Source organism: Ceratotherium simum, chromosome 15 (assembly GCF_057802395.1).
Source record: "Ceratotherium simum simum isolate JZ-2026a chromosome 15, ASM5780239v1, whole genome shotgun sequence".
NCBI lineage: Eukaryota > Metazoa > Chordata > Mammalia > Perissodactyla > Rhinocerotidae > Ceratotherium > Ceratotherium simum.
The window spans coordinates 55,553,861-55,573,179 of record NC_141914.1 but is presented as its reverse complement, the minus strand read 5'-3'; the positions used below and the strand labels follow the sequence as shown (position 1 = coordinate 55,573,179).

Sequence of the window (19,319 nt, the reverse complement as noted above, 5' to 3'; positions counted from 1 at the left end):
GCTTGATTTAAAGAATGACAATGCACTATATTTACTTAAATAATAGATAATTAATTGAAAATAACAGAAACCCCTTCTAATACCTTTAAAATATTTTATAGGCATTATAAAGATGATTTATTTTTATTGTGTGCTTTTATCAGGCTCTAAATATAGTAGAAAGCCCAGGTTTCAAATCAGTTGAGTTTCTTATACAATTCGTTTTTGACTGGGATGGGGGTAGGAAGAAAATGCTCTCCATGAATTATCTCTTGTTACATCTCTTCTGAAGATAAAGCTGGACTTACAGTGTAAACACAAGCCCTGCTTCACATTTCTATATTTTATTTTCAGCTCTCATTTGTTGATAGACAAATTAACATGTAATCAGAAGATATTTATTCAATTTAAATTTATTATTTGTGATAAAGTAATTACTAATAATAGCATTGACTTCAGTTTATTGATCATTTAATGTGCCAGCCGTGTGTTATCTCATAGATGACTGTGTCTACATTTTATAGTTGAAGAAAGGAAGAGTTAAAGGATTAAGTAACTTAGTAAATGTATACAATCAGTAAATGATACAATATTAAGGATTTAAATCCACACCCACCTGACTCTTGCACATATTATTATTTTAATATTTTCCTGCTGAAATTCAGACAAGAATAGCTATGTTAATTAAGCTCTTTCTGTGGATCTGACTTTCTTTAAATTATTTCCAAGGGTCATTTCCTTTAATCCTTACAAATATATAAGGTAGATACTATTATTATCCCTCTTTACAGATGAAAATAATTACATAGTTTGCCCAAAGTCATATAGATAACGTTCCCAATAATGCTTGTCCTTCTAAATTCTCACCACAGGGGCATTAGGCCTGTAAACCTTTCCCAGTTTCTTGACAAAGAGCTCCTGTTAGGAGAGCTTATGTTTGATATAAAACCCAGAAGAGAAGACCTTCTTCCACGGTGACAACCCTGTGCTGGTATATGGACATCTTCAGAAAGTAGATGTGGTTTTGCCTGTGGTGATCAGGCATCTTCCTGAAGCAGGGTTACAGACTTAACTCCAATATATACATTATTATTGTTTCTCTTCTAAAATACTACTTATTGATTCAAAAGTTCTGTATATCAAAACAGCAGTTCTGAGTGTCATTCGATGCACTACCTTACATATCGGTGTATTAGTTTTCTATTGCTGATGTAACAAAATAATCACAAACTTAGTGGCTTACAATGACACAAGTTTATTATCTTATAGTTCTGGAGGTTAGAAGTTCTGAATGAGACTCACCAGCTATAATCAAGGTGTCGGCAGAGCTGCATTCTTTCTGGAGGCTCCACGTGAAAATCCATTTTCTTTTTTTTTTTAGCTTCTAGAAGTTGCATGTGTTTCTTGTCTTGTTCCTCCCTTCCCTCTTTAAAGCCAAAAATAGCCAATCACATCACCAATACTGACTCTCCTCTGCCTTTCTCTTCCACTTATAAGGATCCTTGTGATTACATGAGGACTACTCAAATAATCCAGATAATCTTCCCATCTCAAGGTCAGTTGATTAGAAACCTTGATTTCTTCTGCGACCTTAATTTTCCTTCCCGTGTAACCTAACATATTCATGGATTCTTGGGATTAGGACATGAATATCTTTAGAGGGGCCATTATTCTGCTTACCACAACTGGGTATTACACTAGACCAAAGCTTGAGGTTTCAGATCACCAACATTTAACTAGATGACTGTCTGAACTGTGGTCTTGTGTTTGAGCAAACATACCAAGATTTTCCAAAGAAATAATGTATTTGCTATGGTAGATTTTTGCGATGGTAGCTGTGGCAGTGTTTGAGTATTTGTAGGGATTTCCCTATCATAAACAAAGAATGTAGTATGTGGTTTCCAAAGTTTTCATTTTATAACATTGTTCCTAGCAAGGAAAATTTTGTTCTTTTTATAGAAAAGCTGATTTTATTATTATTATTTTTGAGGAAGAATAGCCCTATGCTAACATCTGTTGCCAATCTTCCTCTTTTTTATCTTTTTTTTGCCTCCCCCAAGCCCCTGTACATATTGTATATCATAGTTGTAGAGTTGTAGCTCTTCTATGTGGGACACCACCTCAGCATGGCTTGATGTATGGTGAGCATGTCCGCACCCAGGATCCGAACCTGCGAACCCCGGGCTACCACAGCAGACCACGAGAATTTAACCAATATGTCACCAGGCCAGCACCAAAAAGCTGATTTTAAAAGTTGATTTTTGAAGACATAAAACACATTTCGGAATCCTATTTTAAAACAAATTACACCTATTAGAATGTGTTGAACTGAAAAAGGAAGCACTCGTATTTTTAGTGTGTCAAATGAAATATTTCCTGTATTTTGATGTTTCATACAGGTGAGAACGTTCCTCGAGTCAGCTAAATTTTACCACATGCATGACTAACTAAATGCAGAAACCCTTCAGTGCCAAGGTAAATAATACTGATTTCTGTTTCCTTATAAGATACATCGTTTAAAATAGACAGAAACCGAGAAATGGAGTGCCCCAGGAATGTCCATGTTAAGTAATAACCATTTTATTAGAGGAAACATTTTCTCTTCTGCATCTTAGGCCATCAAACCACAATACTTTGTAGCCAAACAGCTGAGATTCTAACCCTGCTCTGCCGCTTTCTTGCTGCCTGACCTTAACAGTCAGCTTCCTCATTTTTAAAATAGAGGTAAAAATATAAACTTCAAGTGTCGTCAGGAGAGTTAAATAAGATCAATCAACTTCTCCAAAAATATTTATTGAGTGGCTACTCACCGACAGGCGTTCTTCTAGGAGTTAGGGATAGGCAATGAGCAAGAAAGACAAAGCCCTGCTCTCCACGTGCTCCCATTCTGGGGGTGGGGAGACAGGTCACACACCAATATGTAACTAAAATGCATGGTGTGTCTTACGGTAATAAGTGCTAAAGATGGACCATGGAAAGAGGAGAGGGAGTGCAGGGCTGCAGTCAGGGACAACCTCACTGAGAAGGTCATGCTTGGCAAAGACCTGATGGAGGTGAGGGAGCTAAATGTGCCATTACCTGGAAAACAAGAAGTGTCCAAAGGGAAGCGTATGTTCAAGTGTCTCGGTGGGAAGAAGTATGGCATTTCTAGGAACTCAAATAAGGTGAGTGCAATTGAAGCAGGGAAAGTGAAGGAGAGTGTGCCACAAGGTAAATGTGGAGAACTAGATCTACACCAGATCAGGAAGGCCCCTGGGCTCAGGCTAAGGCTTTACTTCTACCCTAAGAGCAAAGAGAAGAGATTCATGAATAGCATGGTCATAATATATTTCTTTGTGTTTTTATTAAAAATCACTTTGGCTTCTGTAAAGAAAATAGATAGGGAGAGGGCAAGAATTGAGGAAATTGAGGGAGGTAGACTAATTAGTGGACTAGAAGCCATAACATATAACCTTATACTGTAATGATAGCAGGAGAAATGGAGAGCAGATGGTAACAGGAAAGATGTAGGACATAGAATTGACGGGATTTGGTGACATTAGATCTGGGGTGTAAAGGAGAAGCCACTGTCAAAGATGACCCTCAAAGTTTTGGCATAAATTACTGGGCAAATGGTGAGGTCATATTCTGAAATAAGAAGGAATGGATGAAGAGCTCTTTTGGCAATTAAAGTGGAGTTGGGGAGGTGGGCAAAAATGAGTTCAATTTTGCAAATTTCCCATTTGAGGTGCTTGAGAGATGTGCAAAGAACTGCTGAAAAGGTAAGTGTTGGATACATGAGTGTGAAGCCCATGGGAGAGATCTGGCCAGAAGCTTAAGGATGTGAAGTTTGAAATAACAAATAGCCAGAAAAGTAGTGGCATCTGGGATCTGCCAGGCTTCAAGAAAGAACAACAAAATGTCTTGAGGGAATATTTGGAGAAGTTGAGGATCCGGGCGTTCACTGACTGGGAAGCTGGAATGTCTTAAGGCTCAGAGGAGGGTTAGGAGGTAGAGAAGTAAAGATCTGTGACAGGGAAAAAGATGTAGTGAACGATTGAGGGATGTGGAATATCTCTAGGGTTAATTTACATATTTTTGCTCTGAGACCTAGCATGTTGATTTTAGAGACAATTTTACTTCCAAATTCTCAGGAATTTGCCTTACAATAACCACAATGTATTGATAATAAGTTTCTCATTTTAACTGAACACTTCAGACAAAATTTAAGGGTTAACATACGGTAAATGATATTTAATCTTATTATACTTCTAGATAATTATTTTCCCAAATAATTATCATATATTGTGATTGTAACTTTTTCCGTATTATACCATATTCATATATTTAAAGTATAAATTTCATCTGGGTGAGCTAAAATTTTTTTCCAGACTTACTAACAAGAAATATGATACCAGTTGATAATAAGTACAAAGTCCAGAGTGACAATGGGACAAAAGTACAGTAATACGTTTTCTTTTCCAGTTAACTTATTTTATTACAGTCTCATTTTTAAAGTAAAATGATGTTAGTAAGTGGTCACTACATACTCTCAAAAGTAAGCCAATATTCGTATCTATAATAAACAGAAAGTTACATCAAAGAGCCTTAAAATATTTACCACCGTGACATTGAAAAACATGAATAACATGATATGTCATAGGAGGAAAAGCTTAACCGGACATTTGGCAGGAAAGTAAATCAGCAATAAAATGTGAAAGCCCTGAATGGTGAAGGGAATAATTATTTGATCAAAAGGCTGATCATTTCAAGTCCTACATGATATGTCAAGTTTTAAAAAGGAACAAACGTATATCCAGCTGTCCAGAGAACTTCCAGAATTATTGAAATATCTAAGAATTTGATGAGGAGCTACAAAAACAGACAAGAAGAAGAAAAAGCATTTTATAAAAAAACACAGTTCAAACGATTTCTCTGAACTTTGGTCTTGGAATAGAAAGAAGAACAACTTTATTAAAAGAAAATATAAGGTGAAAAATATTTAAATTTTGAGAAAAGGCAAAACATATATTTTAAAGGATGTAAAAATTAAGAAAAATATATGAATAGTCGAGCAACTGCAAACCCTAGTACTCAGTAACCATAGGATGTCACACATGCTCTCAGTTGTGAGAGGAGATTGTGAGAGGATTTGTTTACTGATTAGCTCACCACTTCGTTCACACTCTGGAATCTAAGAGTTCTATCCTGAAAACTAAAACATATTACGGCTTAATAAAATATTTCATTTCTCCTAATGTGATGAAGGCTATATTAATTTTGAAACATGCATCCGTATAAAATTGTAATGACCCAAAGATAAAAACACCTTAATCTCCTCTGCAAACTTGCAACTGCTCAAAAGGTGAAGCTCGACATTTCCTGTCTCGTTGAACCAAAAGATCTCCCAGGGAGAGAGTCCTTTGTGTGCGGTGTGTGGTCACACTCGCTCCTTTAGTGGAAGAAAAAATATTAACTTCAAATCCACTAGGTTAACATATTTTGTTCCCTGCTGAGAGCATGATACCAGTTAGTTTGCCCCTCCCTTATTCTTGGATTTCTCCTCACCTAACACGACTTTCTTAAATCTATGAAAAAGAAAAAGCTATTTTCTCTTTTTTTACTTATTAAAAATCCTATTTCTTTCTAATCTATTGCCCCACCAACCACTATTTATATTTATGTCAAATAAAAATTTGCCATTTGAATGACTTGCTAATCAGAGGAAAATACATTGGATATGACAAGTCCACGTTGCACATGAGGGACAAATTTAGAGTAAAACAGAAATGTGCACAATATTTACATAGCTTAGATTTAATTTCCACAGAATTGCCTCTTTTACTTTTATATTTTTGTGGAATGATTGATAGATATATAGACTACTAATTAATTTGCTAATAGTGGAATCTGGCTTAATATATATAAATAAGACAATTTCTCTAAATAAAAATCCCAGTGAAATGAATACTGGAAAGACAAAGAAGATTTTCAATACCAACAATGAGGCAAAAGATAGAAAAGAGGAGCTGAAGGAAAAGAATATAGAACTCACAGATCTGGCAGCTTGTCTACAAAGATGCTGCCGTTATCTTGCCACTCCTCCATGGAGAGAGTCTATTCCTTCATCTCCTTGCATCTGGGTTGGTCTGTGACTGTTTTTACTTGTTGTATCACTTCCCACCTCTTGGAGCTCTGAGCTTCCACGTAAGAAGTCCAAGCAACTCTACTGTAGAAAGAGGCCATGAGGATAAACAACGAGACACCAAATGTAAGTGAAGATGTCATCTTGGATTTCCAGCCATTGAGACTTCAAATGACTCTAGTACCAGTGGACATCTGACACTCACATGACACACCCAATGTAGGCTCATAAAACCAAGAAAAATAATAAAATTATTGTTTTAAATCATAAAATTTTGGGGTGACATTTTACATAGCAACAGATGAACAAAACAAAGGTAATGCCATTTTTCTTTGGAACTGAAACCAAGAAATGTAGAGACAAGATGGAACATAGAAGTCATGGGTAAGCAGAAGCAAAAGTTGGAAAAGTCACTGGTAGTGTCTGTAGAAAGATCGTCATACAGAAGTGGGGGAGAGTGGCAGACTATTAAAGCTGCTAATTCTCTAATGAGCCTGCCTGCTCTCTCCTTTTTTCCTGTGCTCTCCTATTTACCTGTGCATCTTACCTTCCTCTGTATACAATAAAGCCCATTGCCTGAGTCAGTCTCTTGCAATCTGAAAGAATCCAACAACCTTAGACAAAAATATCTATATTAATCAAAGTTGACTGCCGAAGCTGTTACAATAGGAGTCTATCAATTCATTTTGGAACTGTCCAAAATCCAGTGTCTGGAAGACTTGGAAATAACTCTAAATTATTCTCCCTATGACCAATTCCCAATTCCCTGCAGTTCAGAGAGGCCCACATCTCACAATCATCCTAGATTTTATCAGAGTTCAATATGAAAAATGAATAAAAGCAACGTCAATATTTCCCAAGATGGCCAAATTCACTAAATTCAATGCCATGTTGGCAGATTATATTTAGAATAGCTAATAGCAGATTTCATCTTCAGAAATGAACCAGGTATAAAGAAATTTCTATTCACACATACTAACCCTAAAGCATAATTATAGAAGCCTAATTTAGGGGTCTACTATATTCTGTTATATGGGTTAATATTGGAAATTCACTTTTTCGGCATTTATATGCATTCCTCTGCTTTCAGGATAGTAACAGTACACAGAGGAACGTACAAAATATGTAATGAATAGAGCTCTGCAGTGGAAGTTAGGACCTTTGAAATTATTTCTCACCGTCAAAATATAAAGTAATGCTGAACAACATAATAGCACTATTTTCAGTGCTAAACAATAGATAAAGAATTTTCAAGTGTATATAAGATTAAAATTATTTTTTAGCATTTAATAGTCCTATTGTCATTTTTATAAGAAAATTTTGTTGAATAATTTAAATACTATAAAAACACATTTATTTGTTTATTTTGAGTAGATTTTTCCCTTTATTACCTTCTGAACAAGTACAAAATTTTGCCTTAAGTCTAAGAGAGGTGTTTTTTGAAATTTAATTTTATCACGTTTTCATCCACAAACTAATAAAACAAAGCTAATTTTTCATAAAGACGACAAATCTAGAGAAAGGTGTGAAAGCAAGAATATTCTGAATAGATGATAGGCATTCATTTAAAATAGGGTAGATAAATATAAAGAAATTATGAGCACAGGTAAACCAGTTGTAGTTGATACAACGTGACAAAATCACTCAAGATCAATTCTATATTTATTATGCCTTTTATAGCAAGACATAATTATAGAAAATTGGTGATTGAATAAAACAATAAGAAAATTCTGTCAAAAGAAGCTTTGTATCTGATAGTAAATAAAAGACATAAAATTTGAATAACTGTATTTCAATTTAAGATAGATATCAGTTAAATAGATGAATTAATTCATTGATCATGCCAAGATATTAATAATTATCAAATAAAAAGGTACACAATTAACTGGAGAAAGTTGAAATATGTTTTAATTGATGTAAAAAGATACATGACAGGGCCTAAAAATGTCATGAAAACTGAGTATTCTCAAAATCAAGCTCAAAAGACAGTGTGCAGGGCCGGCCCTGTGGCTTGGTGGTTAAGTGCGCGCGCTGCGATGCTGGTGGCCCGGGTTCGGATCCCGGGTGCGCATCGAGGCACCACTTCTCCGATCATCCTGAGGCCGAGTCCCGCATACAGCAACTAGAAGGATGTGCAGCTACGACATACAACTATCCACTGGGGCTTTGGGGGGAAAAAATAAAATAAATAAAATCTTTAAAAAAAAAAAAAAAAAAGACAGTGTGCAGTTTCAGACATGTAGAGCTATCATCTCTCAGCACACAGCTGCTGTGGTCTGGCACAGTCCAAGTGCCTTTCATGTTGTCAATAAACTGATGAAATAGGCTCCATGCTAACCCCCATTGTATAGAGGAGGAAAATGAGGATTGGTAAGCTTAAGTGAGGCTGTATAGTGTATTGGCAAAGAGTGTAGTAAATAGAGTCAGACGGATTTTGTCTCCAGTTATGTACTAGATACACGACCTTGGGCAAGTTATTTAATTTTCTGTTTCTTACTTTCCTCATTTATAAAATGGAGATGATGAGATTACCTACCTATTAAATGTTAATGAAGAAAAATTAAGATAATATTTGTACAGTATCTCACGTAAAGTAAATGTTTCAGCTATCAATATAGCCTCTGATCATACACGTAGCACTGTACAATACGGGTTTGATAACAGGAATTCTGCTTCACAGCACTGTCCTTACCTCAACGTGTCCTAGTCTCTCCGCAGGTTGCAGGAGATTTCACGATAGGCTAGCGACATTAGACTTTAATTCTCTCAGAAAGAAATGGAGAATCTTCCAAGCATGCTGAGAAGGAAATAAGGAATTGTGAAAATGGGGTTTGAGAACAATTTATCTGGAGGTGGTGTTCAGGGTAGATTACAGGACAAAAAGATTGAAGGTACAGAGGCTACTTAAGAAGTGTGTTAATTACATAGACTTGAGGCAATGAGGATCTTAATTAGGTGACAGTAATTGTAAAGAAAAGAAGGGCCAGGGGCCGGCCTGGGGGCATAGTGGTTAAGTTCACATGCTCTGCTTCAGCCGCCCAGGGTTCACAGGTTTGGATCCCTGACCAGACCTAGGCACCACTTATCAAGCTATGCTGTGGCGGCATCCCACGTACAAAATAGAGGGAGACAGGCACAGATGTGAGCTCAGGGCTAATCTTCCTCACCAAAATAAAAAAGAAAAGAAGTCACAAAATTTTCAAATACACTGGTGCAAAAAAACAAACAAGGTTGGGAGGATGAGATGGAAGAAACTTTAATCAAATGAAAAATCACGTCAAGGTTTTCAAGTATCTGAGTACAGAACTGTGCCTTACTCAATGAAAGAAAGTTAGGAAGGGGGATTGTTTGGGGGAAACGTGGGGACATATGCGCTCTGTGACCTGGGAACATCTTTCTGATCTTTATTTTGTGAGTTATAGATGTTATATGTTCAATTTATAATTGTGTGAGTTTGAGAAGACTAGAGGACATACCAGTCTGCCCATTAGTGTAACTTAAAGGGTGGTGGTGGTAGAAAAAGATTATATAAATAGATTTGCTTGTATATGTATAAAATGTCGACAGTGGTTTATGAAAGGAGCTGAAACATTGCTTGGAGGGCAAACGAGTAGTTAGTGCCCAGTATTTGAGAGAGTAATTTCACAGCTTATGTGCTTTATGATTTTTGAGCCATGTGACTACATTACTATAAAAAACTGCATTTTAAAAAATATACCCCAAAAGCAGATTGAAACACAAGTTTGGAATTGAGCAGAAAAATGTATGGGTGATACAGATGTGACAGTTGGTCTCATTGAGAGGATACTTGAAACCAAGAGAATGAATAAGATCATCAAGAGAGAGAACGAAGAAAGAGACCAGCAGACTATCAGCTGAAAACACAAACATATTTGAGCAAAATGATTTCTAAAAAGAAAGGTCTATCAGGATTTTGTTGTATGTTGTCATATGGTTTTAGGAGCAAGTGTAAGTATATCCGTATCTACATTCTACAGTTAGTGCTGTAATTTAATCTTTGTCCTAGATAAAACAATTATATTTATGGAGAATTGTGTATGGATCAGGCCTTTTTCAGGTGATAAGACAGAGACTTCTCCAAGAAAGAAAATATAGAAACTAAATCAAAACCATCAAACGTGTTTCTATTCATCTCATCTGATAAATCCCTTAATTTGTTAGTAAACTATTGAAATGCATATATAGAAATACAAAAAATAAGTTAAGTGTAAAATTAAATGAATTTCCAAAAAATGAATTCGTCTTTGGAACTAATCACCTGGTGAAGAAAAAGAACGTTACCAGCACCCAGAAACCACACTTGTGCCCCTGCGGTTACTACCTCCGTGAAGGTTACTGCTCTCACAGCTTCTATTGCCATCCAGGGTTTTGCCTGCTTTTTGATCTTTATATGCTTGCAATCACATTATATGCTTACTTTTGTGTATGGCTTCTTTAACTCATGGTAAAGTAATGTCACTGGTGTAATCATCACGACATTAATCTTCTTAGTCCTTAAATCAGATTTGTAACATTGATTTTTGTCAATCACTAGGGAGGATAGAGAATATCGTGTATTTTCTATTTTATACAGATAACTTGTGTGTTTTGAAATACAACCACTAATCACTACACATGCACAATGATGATAGCCAAGATTATGCAGCAGATAGTACTCACTACACATCACACCATAATTCCAACTCAAGTCTGTTTGACTCCCAATTTTATGCTCATTGGGTAGCCAAATGCGTAAGTCACGTAAACCAGAGCTAACATGGATGAAATGAGAAAGGAGTAGAGGACTTAGCCTGCTAAATCTCTCTCTTCATTTACGTGGAGAAGGCTCTGCAGAGAATTTAGGGCTCTTAGAGGCAACATTTCTAAGCCATTAGTCTATACTGTTCTATATTCTGTAGAATCTGTACCATACTATCTCACTGGCAAGAGCATAAAGCAAGTAAAGTTATTTTAGGTAGATAAAACATCATAATTTGAGCATATTACATATTCAGTGAAACAGTTTTTAATTGCAGAATACTCATTTTGAACATTTTTTTCAGTGTTGATAATATATGTTGGCTTTCCAAAGAAGGAGAGACTAATTGTCGACACATGTTAAGTTTCTGTCTCTACCTGATATTTGGTTCCAGATTCCAACATGATGCCTTACACATCTTTATGTGTAGTTTGTACTCAGTAAATACTTGTTAATTGATCCTTATAATGCTTATAACAGTTTGTTAGGTACAGATAATGTTGTCTTTGGTCTATGGTTTTTAGAATCCTTGATGCATCCTTATTTCTGGCAAGGAGTTATTTTATCTTTTTGAAAGTGCTCTGTTTGGCACATGGATAAGTTTGGGGTGTAGCAGACAGAATGTATGATGGCTCCCATAATCGTCACCTCCTGATATTCACATCTTTATGTAATTTCCTCCCCTTGAGTGTGGACGGGACCTGTCAATTACTCTAATAAATAGAATATGGCAAAGTTGATGGGATGTAACACTTGTGATTATGTTATGTTATATAAGACTTTATCTTACTGGCAGATTTACTCCAGAGATTCTCTGCTGCTTTGACTAAGGAAGTGGCGATGTTAAGGAAGCATACATGGCAAGGGACTGTGGGTGGTCTCTAGGAGGTGAGGGCAATGTCTAGAAGCTGAGGGAGGCCTGTAGCTGACAGTCACTGAAAGGCAGGACCTCAGTCCTACTGATGAAAGGAGATAAATTCTGCCAACAACCTAAGTGAGCTTGGAAGTAAATTTTCCCCCAGTCTACTCTCAGGGTGAGAACATAACCCAGCCAACCCCTTGATTTCAGCCTTGTGAGATCCTGAGCAAAGGAGCCAGCTAAGCCATGACTCACCTCCTGACTCTTTGAAATTGTGAAATAATGAATCTGAGTTGTTTTAAGCTGCTAAATGTCTGATAATTTGTTACACAGCAATAGAAAACTAATATGCGGTAAGTTGTTTTGATAGCCTGAAGTTCCCCAAGGTAAGTCAGTTCGTCCTTGTCCAGACAAGGGAAAGTTAGTGTGTCCGTTAGAGGTATTATAAGGAGAAATAGCAGTGGCATAGAACAGAGGCATAGACGGCCTCACGTTGTTTAGGAGTGACGAGTATAGGAAACTCACTTTTATGTGGACACCTACAAGTAACTTATCACTCTCTTTTAAAATATATACCTAGAAGATTTCACATTCTTGTATATAAATTATGACATTGAAAACTAAACACAGTTGCTGTAGTAACAATCACATTGCTTCAATTAGCTTTATATTTAAAGCTAACATGTTCTAACTAATTTCATCAGAGACCAAAATTTCTAGGTACAAAGTGACTTAGGCCCCAAAAAGGTACTGTCATTACGAGCTTTACGAGGACAGACACTATCTCCACTTCTTTGCTATCATAGTCAAAGTTGATGCCTTCTATATTAATAATTTTTTTTTCTAGGAGGTGGAAGGAATGAAATAGGACTAAAGCTGCAATTCGTAAAAAAACAAGACACTCATATTACCACAGAGAAGCAGGTGTTTGCTATGTTTGTGATTTGGAGAGTGTTTTTATTTTCTGTTCTCAAAATGATTATGGAGTGGTCTGGTCTTGTCTTGCTCCATTGTAGTTACAGGATGACCTTGACTGATGTCAGGGTTCTGTGAAAATGTTTATTTCCAACAGAAGAATATCATGGCCTAATAAAGCCAAGCCAACTCCAAGCTAACAGTCGTCAATGATTAATTATTTTCTTTCTCAACAACAAGTAGTAGTTTCTCCACAAAGTGGAACTCTGGGTTAGAGGGAACATAGAAACTTAATTTTACTAAATACTGCATGATTGCTCTTCAAAAATGGCTGCACTCATTTATAATCTCGTCTTTAGTGACTGTAGATTCCTTGCCAGCACCTGGTTTTACACTTTGTAATCTGTCAGTTCCCCTCAGTTGCTACATTTCTTGGAAACAAACTTCATTTATTGTTCTTATTATCATTTGTTGATAGTGCCATCAGGTCAATTCTGACTTCTAGCGACCCTGTGGACAGCAGAGCAGAACCTTGCCCGGTCTTTTTGTGCCATTCTCTCACCTTCTGGTGCTCCACTGCTATTTATATGATTTTCATGTCCACATTTTTTGAGAATAGGTGCCCAGGTCCTTCTTCCTAGTCTGTCTTAGTCTGGAAGCTCCACTGAAATTTGTCCACCATGGGTGACTCTACTGATATTTGAGATACTGGTGGCATAGCTTTCAGCATCACAGCAACACGCAGCTGCCACAGTGTGACAACTAACAGACACCGTGGTGTGGTTCCCTGACCAGGAAACAAACCTGGGCCATGGCAGCAAAAACACCAAATCTTGACTAGATCACCAGGGCCAGCTATTATTATCATTACTATTGTCATTATTATCATTATTAGTTTTCCCTGGTCCTTGTAGTCTGAGTTATGAATTGTCTTAAATAGTCCATCATAAAAATGTTCTAATTTTTTTCTTTTTTAAAAGTTTTTACCTTTTGACCCCCTTCACCCATTTCTGCCACACACACCCTGCCACCCAACCCGCCTCTGGCAACTACCAATCTGTTCTCTGTATTTCTAAGCTTGTTTTCTTTAGTATTTTGTGTTTTTTTTTTTAGATTTTACATATAAGAGCGATCATATGGTATTTGTCTTCCTCTGTCTGACATTTCATTTAGTACAATGCCCTCAAGTTGCATCCATGTTGTCACAATGGCAAGATTGCATTCTTTTTATGGCTAGATAATATTCCATTGTGTGTGTGTGTGTGTGTGTGTGTGTATATGTATATATACCACAATTTCTTTATCCATTCATCCATCAATGGACATAGGTTGTTTCCATATCTTGGCTATTGTAAATAATGCTGCAATGAGCATAGGGATGTATATATCTTTTCAAGTTAATGCTTTCATTTTCTTTGGATAAGTACCCAGAAGTGGAATTGCTGGATCATACAGTAGTTCTATTTTTAATTTTTTGAAGAACATCTATACTGTTTTCCACAGTGGCTGCATCAATTTACATCCCCACTAAGAGTGCACAAGGGTTCCCTTTTCCCCACATCCTCTAAAACCCTTGTTATTTCTTGTCTTTTTGGTAATAGCCATCATTATCACTATTATTGTTTTTCTTGGTCTTTGTACTCTGAGTTATGAATTGTCTTAAATATTCCATTATAACAATACTCTAATTTTTTTCTTTTTTCTTTTTTTAATTATAAAATAATTACACCAAGTTACAGATATTAGTTGATTAAGTAAATTCAAAGCAACCTAAGTGTTAAAAAATATCAGTGAATACTATTTTAGACCATGATTTAGAGAGTCTTCCAACCTGAATGAATGAGCTAGGATGATTTATTCAACTAACTAAATAGAATAGATGGTAATATTTTTTCTTCTGTATATAAAGCAAATCTAGGAAAAGATATTTGGATTTCTGCTCTGGATTGAATGCTTATGTTCCCCTCAAATTCATATGTTTAACTCCTAATCCTCAATGTAAGGGTATTTGGAGATGGACCTTTGGGTGGTAATTAGGTCATGAGGGTGGAGCCCTCATGAATAGGATTAGTGCCTTATAAGAGACACCAGAGAACTTCTGTCCTTTCACTTTGCTCTCTGCCATGTGAGGATAAAATCAGAAGATGGCTCTCAGAAAATCAGGAAGAGGGACCCTCACCAGACACCAAATCTGCTGGTTTGAAATCAAACTTGATCTCAAGTTCTTGATCTCAAACTTCTCAGCCTCCAGAACTATAAGAAATAAATGTTTATTGTTTAAACCACTCAGTCTATGGTAATTTGTTACAGCAACCCACACTAAGACAATTTCGTTTTGGAAAATAAAGAAAAATGCACATTTTATATACTTTTATGTACATTTTCTTTTCTTTTTTTTATTTAAATGTACATACTAAGAAATAATTAAATCCGATGACAACTGTTGGTGCATAACTTAAATCTACTAAACATTAAAGAAAATACTGTGTATACAACTAGACAAAAATTTCACTTAATTTAAAAAATCACCTGTTTTAATTATATCTTAGTCACACACAAATATATTTAGTAACTAGTTTATAGTTTTATCTGATACTTAGTAACTAGAACTAGTTAAATCCTACTAAATATGTTAAAAAAATTGAATCCAGGCCACATTAATATAATAAAATTAGTATTAATATCAATACACTGTTCAATAACTTTATATAGATGTTATGAAAATCATATTTTACACAATATAAGAAACCAATGAAGAGGGAAAATTATAAGTACAGAGAGACTGAGGTCCAGGTGTTAATTTCCCTTTGACAACAGGAATTGATGATGATCTTCATGACCAGTTGATTTCTATTGGGTCATCTAGAAAAACATTATTCGCTCTCAGGTCAAGATTTAATATCTAAAAAAATATAAAGAAAAATGGTAATTAATTTTTTAATCAGAACTGTGTTGTTTTTTGTTTTTTTAACAAAGACTATGCCCATAAATACACGTTCTTGAAGTAAAAAGAATATACTTTGTTTTTCTTTTTCATTTTGATGAATTTTTATTCCAGAGAGTTCACAACCATTTTAGCAATAACCTCACCCAATCCACCCGTTATACAGACGAAAATATACTCCAGAGAGGTAGAATGGTTGTTAAAAGACAGTGGAAAACCAAGTCTATTAATCAACTATCTTAATCTCTATTACTTTACTCTTTCTTCATGACTCCTAAATATGAAGTTATTCCTAACTGCACTGAATAAATCTCTATACCTCTCACCTTCAAATATTATCCAGTCATCTACACACAAAATTTAGATTAGAAATATGTTTTCTTTACATCAGTCTCAAAGAGCTTTAGGATACTGAATTTATTGCCAATGATTTCACTTTTGTAAGTGTCACTTTCTTTCACTGGAGAGAATTTCGATTCGACCATATCGGGACTAATTATGGAGGTGACCAATTAAGCAGCTGTAGTCAAACAATCATCTGTAATACATATATATATATATATATTTTTTTTTTTTTGGTGAGGAAGATTCACCCTGAGCTAACATCCTTTGTCAATCTTCCTCTTTTGTTGCTTGAGGAAGATTAGCACTGAGTTAACATCCATGCCCATCTTCCTCTATTTTGTATGTGGGTTGCCTCCACAGCATGGCCATGGATGAGTGGTGTAGGGCCGCGCCTGGGATCTGAACCAGCGAACCCAGGCCACTGAAGTGGAGTGTGCAGAACTTCAACCACTAAGCCAGGGGGCCAGCCCCCTCATCTGTAATATTTTTATGATATAATGATTTCATTAGACCCTACCATTGCTGTGTTTTCTGCAGTACACTCAGATGACTCTCTATGCCTTAGCTCAGAAAATTTGGATTCAATCATCAAATATGTAAGAGAAGAGGAAGAGAATCAACATTCCTTTACTGCTTACTGAATACCAGGCACTTTCCTTAGGGCTTCATAAAATTTATTCTTCACTAAAGCACAGCATCTTAGGATTTATTTCCCACATTTCATAGTAGAAGAGTTTAAAAGGTAAAACAAATAATTTTCTTAATATCCATTAGCCAGGTTTGAAACTGACCCATCTTACACAAAAATCTAACCTAATTCCTTTGTATCAAAAATGAAAAGCAACAAGTACATCATATGGCTTTTAATACTTGAACAAAAGGCAACTAGGCATAATTGTTACTAGGAAAATGTTTTAAAATTTGTATCGATAGAGCAATTAAATCATCCTTTGCGTACAATTCCCAAACTCATAGAGAAGGGCTACCAGGATAAAGAAAGAAAGTGAGCACTCTCTCCTCTTCCCATAGATCTATAAAGGTTTGGAAAACAGTAAGTGCTCATGGAAATTTATTTTATTTAAATACACTTAGAAGGAACTGCTCCGTTGTTAGTAATTAACACTAATATCTACTTTTGGAATCATTGAGGTAATAAAACATTGTAAAAAAATTCTTTTTAATACTTAAAATTCTTTGTGAATGTGTTTGAAAGCAGTGAAACAAACTTTTCTTTATAAATGGTGTGTTTTTATGCCACGTATTTGGTAAAAAGGAACTTGAAATAATACTGGATATGTTAAAATATCTTATGTGACATTGTTCAGCTGACTGTATTTAGTTTATTTTTATAACAAAAATTGTGAGCTTTATTTTTCACCATTGTAGTAGCAAACAAAGAGCAAGAAAATATATAAGGCAAACCATCCTTTTTTGATCTGATTGAATAGTGGGCAGTTCAAAAAACCTAATTGATTTCTAATTGTGACTGATAACCATTGACTATTTATTCCTGGGGAATAAATTTTTCTTTTTAGGGACTCAGTTTCTTGGTTTGCTGTAAAAGACCACTGGACTAAATCTCTGGTTCCCTTACTTTGGAATTTTGTAAACCAGTAAAATTTTAAAAAGAAGAAAGATGGGGGTGAGATGCTGGGTTATCAACTTTTATTTTGCCAAAGAAGGACATTAAATACACAAAATTCTAATTTCCCAACCTCAATATAATAAAGAAATAAAAATATTTTAATGCCAGAGAAGTAATTAAGATATAGTTCCATATTAAAGGGGAAATCCCACTTGCTTACAAAACAGCAGTAACAACAGGACAGGTATTAACTTTCAATTAGATGAAATGGCCTCTCAGGTGCTGTTCAGCTCTCACATCCTATAAAATCCATGAGGATCTAAGACTGTGTCCAAGACACAATAATTATATATATATATGTATATTTTGGTGAGGAAGATCAGCCCTGAGCTAACATCTGTTGCCAATCTTCCTTTTTTTGCTGAGGAAGATGGGACCTGAGCTAACATTTGTGCCCATCTTCCTCTATTTTATGTGGGATGCCTGCCACAGCATGGCTTGATAAACAGTGCATAGGTCTGCACCCAGGATCCGAACCTGGGAACCCTGGGCCGCTGAAGCGGAGCATGGGAACTTAACCACTACACCACTGAGCCAGCCCCAAGACACAATTATTATACTTTTAAGTTGAAGACAGTCAAACAACTGATTATTTTGTAAATTAAATTCACCTTAAGTGATTGGTTGATTAATAGCTAGCTGTATTTTATCCAACTTTAAACACAAATAGGTATGTGCACACACTCTCACACAGTTTTAGCAGTGATGACAGACATAGCCTTAAACTTGGATCAAACATAACAACTGTTTTCTAGAATATATGTTTTTTAAATCCACCTTTACAGGACATAGGTTCATAGAATTTAGGATTGGAAGGAGCTTAAGTGATTGTCTACTTGCATATTCTTATTTAATTGGAGAGAAAAAGAAGGTCTAAAATTATTTGTTCAAAGTAAAAAGCTAATTACTGGCAGCAATGGGACTTTAACATAAGAACTCTGACTCTCTGTTTAATGTGGGAATCATATCTTCATCACCCGTATGTCAAATATTTACGGGTGTTAATAGATAGTTCTATTAATTTTGCAAGAATTTGCAAATATATTTTATCTAAGACATATTAAATGTTTAAATGTACACATTTTATTTTTGAAAAAAATTAAGTTTTGAGGCACTTCACTATATAGGGATAATAATGATTTAGAGGTTTAATGTAAATTTAATCTTGCTTTGATTATGTCAGGATAATTAGAAAATAGATGCTATTAGGTTGATTTGTATAGCAGATTACTAAGGATGATAATATGGGAGGAGATACGGAAGTTTAATGAAAATGAATAAACAAGTAAGGTCATAGTTGACCCATAATTACGTTTCTTTAGGGCTGAGAAATATAGGAAGTCCATGTAGATCTTTTGAATAGCTCCATTTAAAACAATATTTTCTTAGGTCACTTACCTCCTTGTCTGCTTCTTCAGTAAACTGAACTGAGTCTGTATTTTCATTATATGTGAGATAAACCTCCGTAACAGGAGTCGTTCCTTTCCCCCATATGTCGATGTATCCAAGTCTCATTTCAGTTCTGTTTATGTAACCATTTTTCAATATAGTGCTTGTCAAGGTGTTCTATAAAGACCAAAGAAAAAGATTCTAAATCAATTCTAAAAATCAATTCCCAATTTAAACCCCTCATTTGGGAAAACAATTAAATCTTTAAAAAATATATATCTGTTAACCAAATGTATTTCATAGCATAGCAAATTATTTACTTATATATTTCAAATGAAGTATGTTATATAGCAAGTATAA

At 35.4% G+C, this 19,319-nt stretch overlaps 1 protein-coding gene across 1 annotated transcript in view; it reads right to left on the bottom strand.

Moving 5' to 3' along the window:
- Positions 1–15,191: 15,191 nt before the first annotated feature.
- The window catches only part of SI (sucrase-isomaltase), a 91,623-nt gene continuing 87,495 nt past the window's right edge, over positions 15,192–19,319 (bottom strand). The window contains exons 46-47 of the mRNA XM_004424780.2: positions 18,969–19,136; positions 15,192–15,538 (exon numbers count right to left, since the gene is read on the bottom strand). Coding sequence (XP_004424837.1) covers positions 15,470–15,538; positions 18,969–19,136 — 237 coding nt within the window. The 3' untranslated portion in view covers positions 15,192–15,469. The remainder of the gene's footprint in view (positions 15,539–18,968; positions 19,137–19,319) is intronic.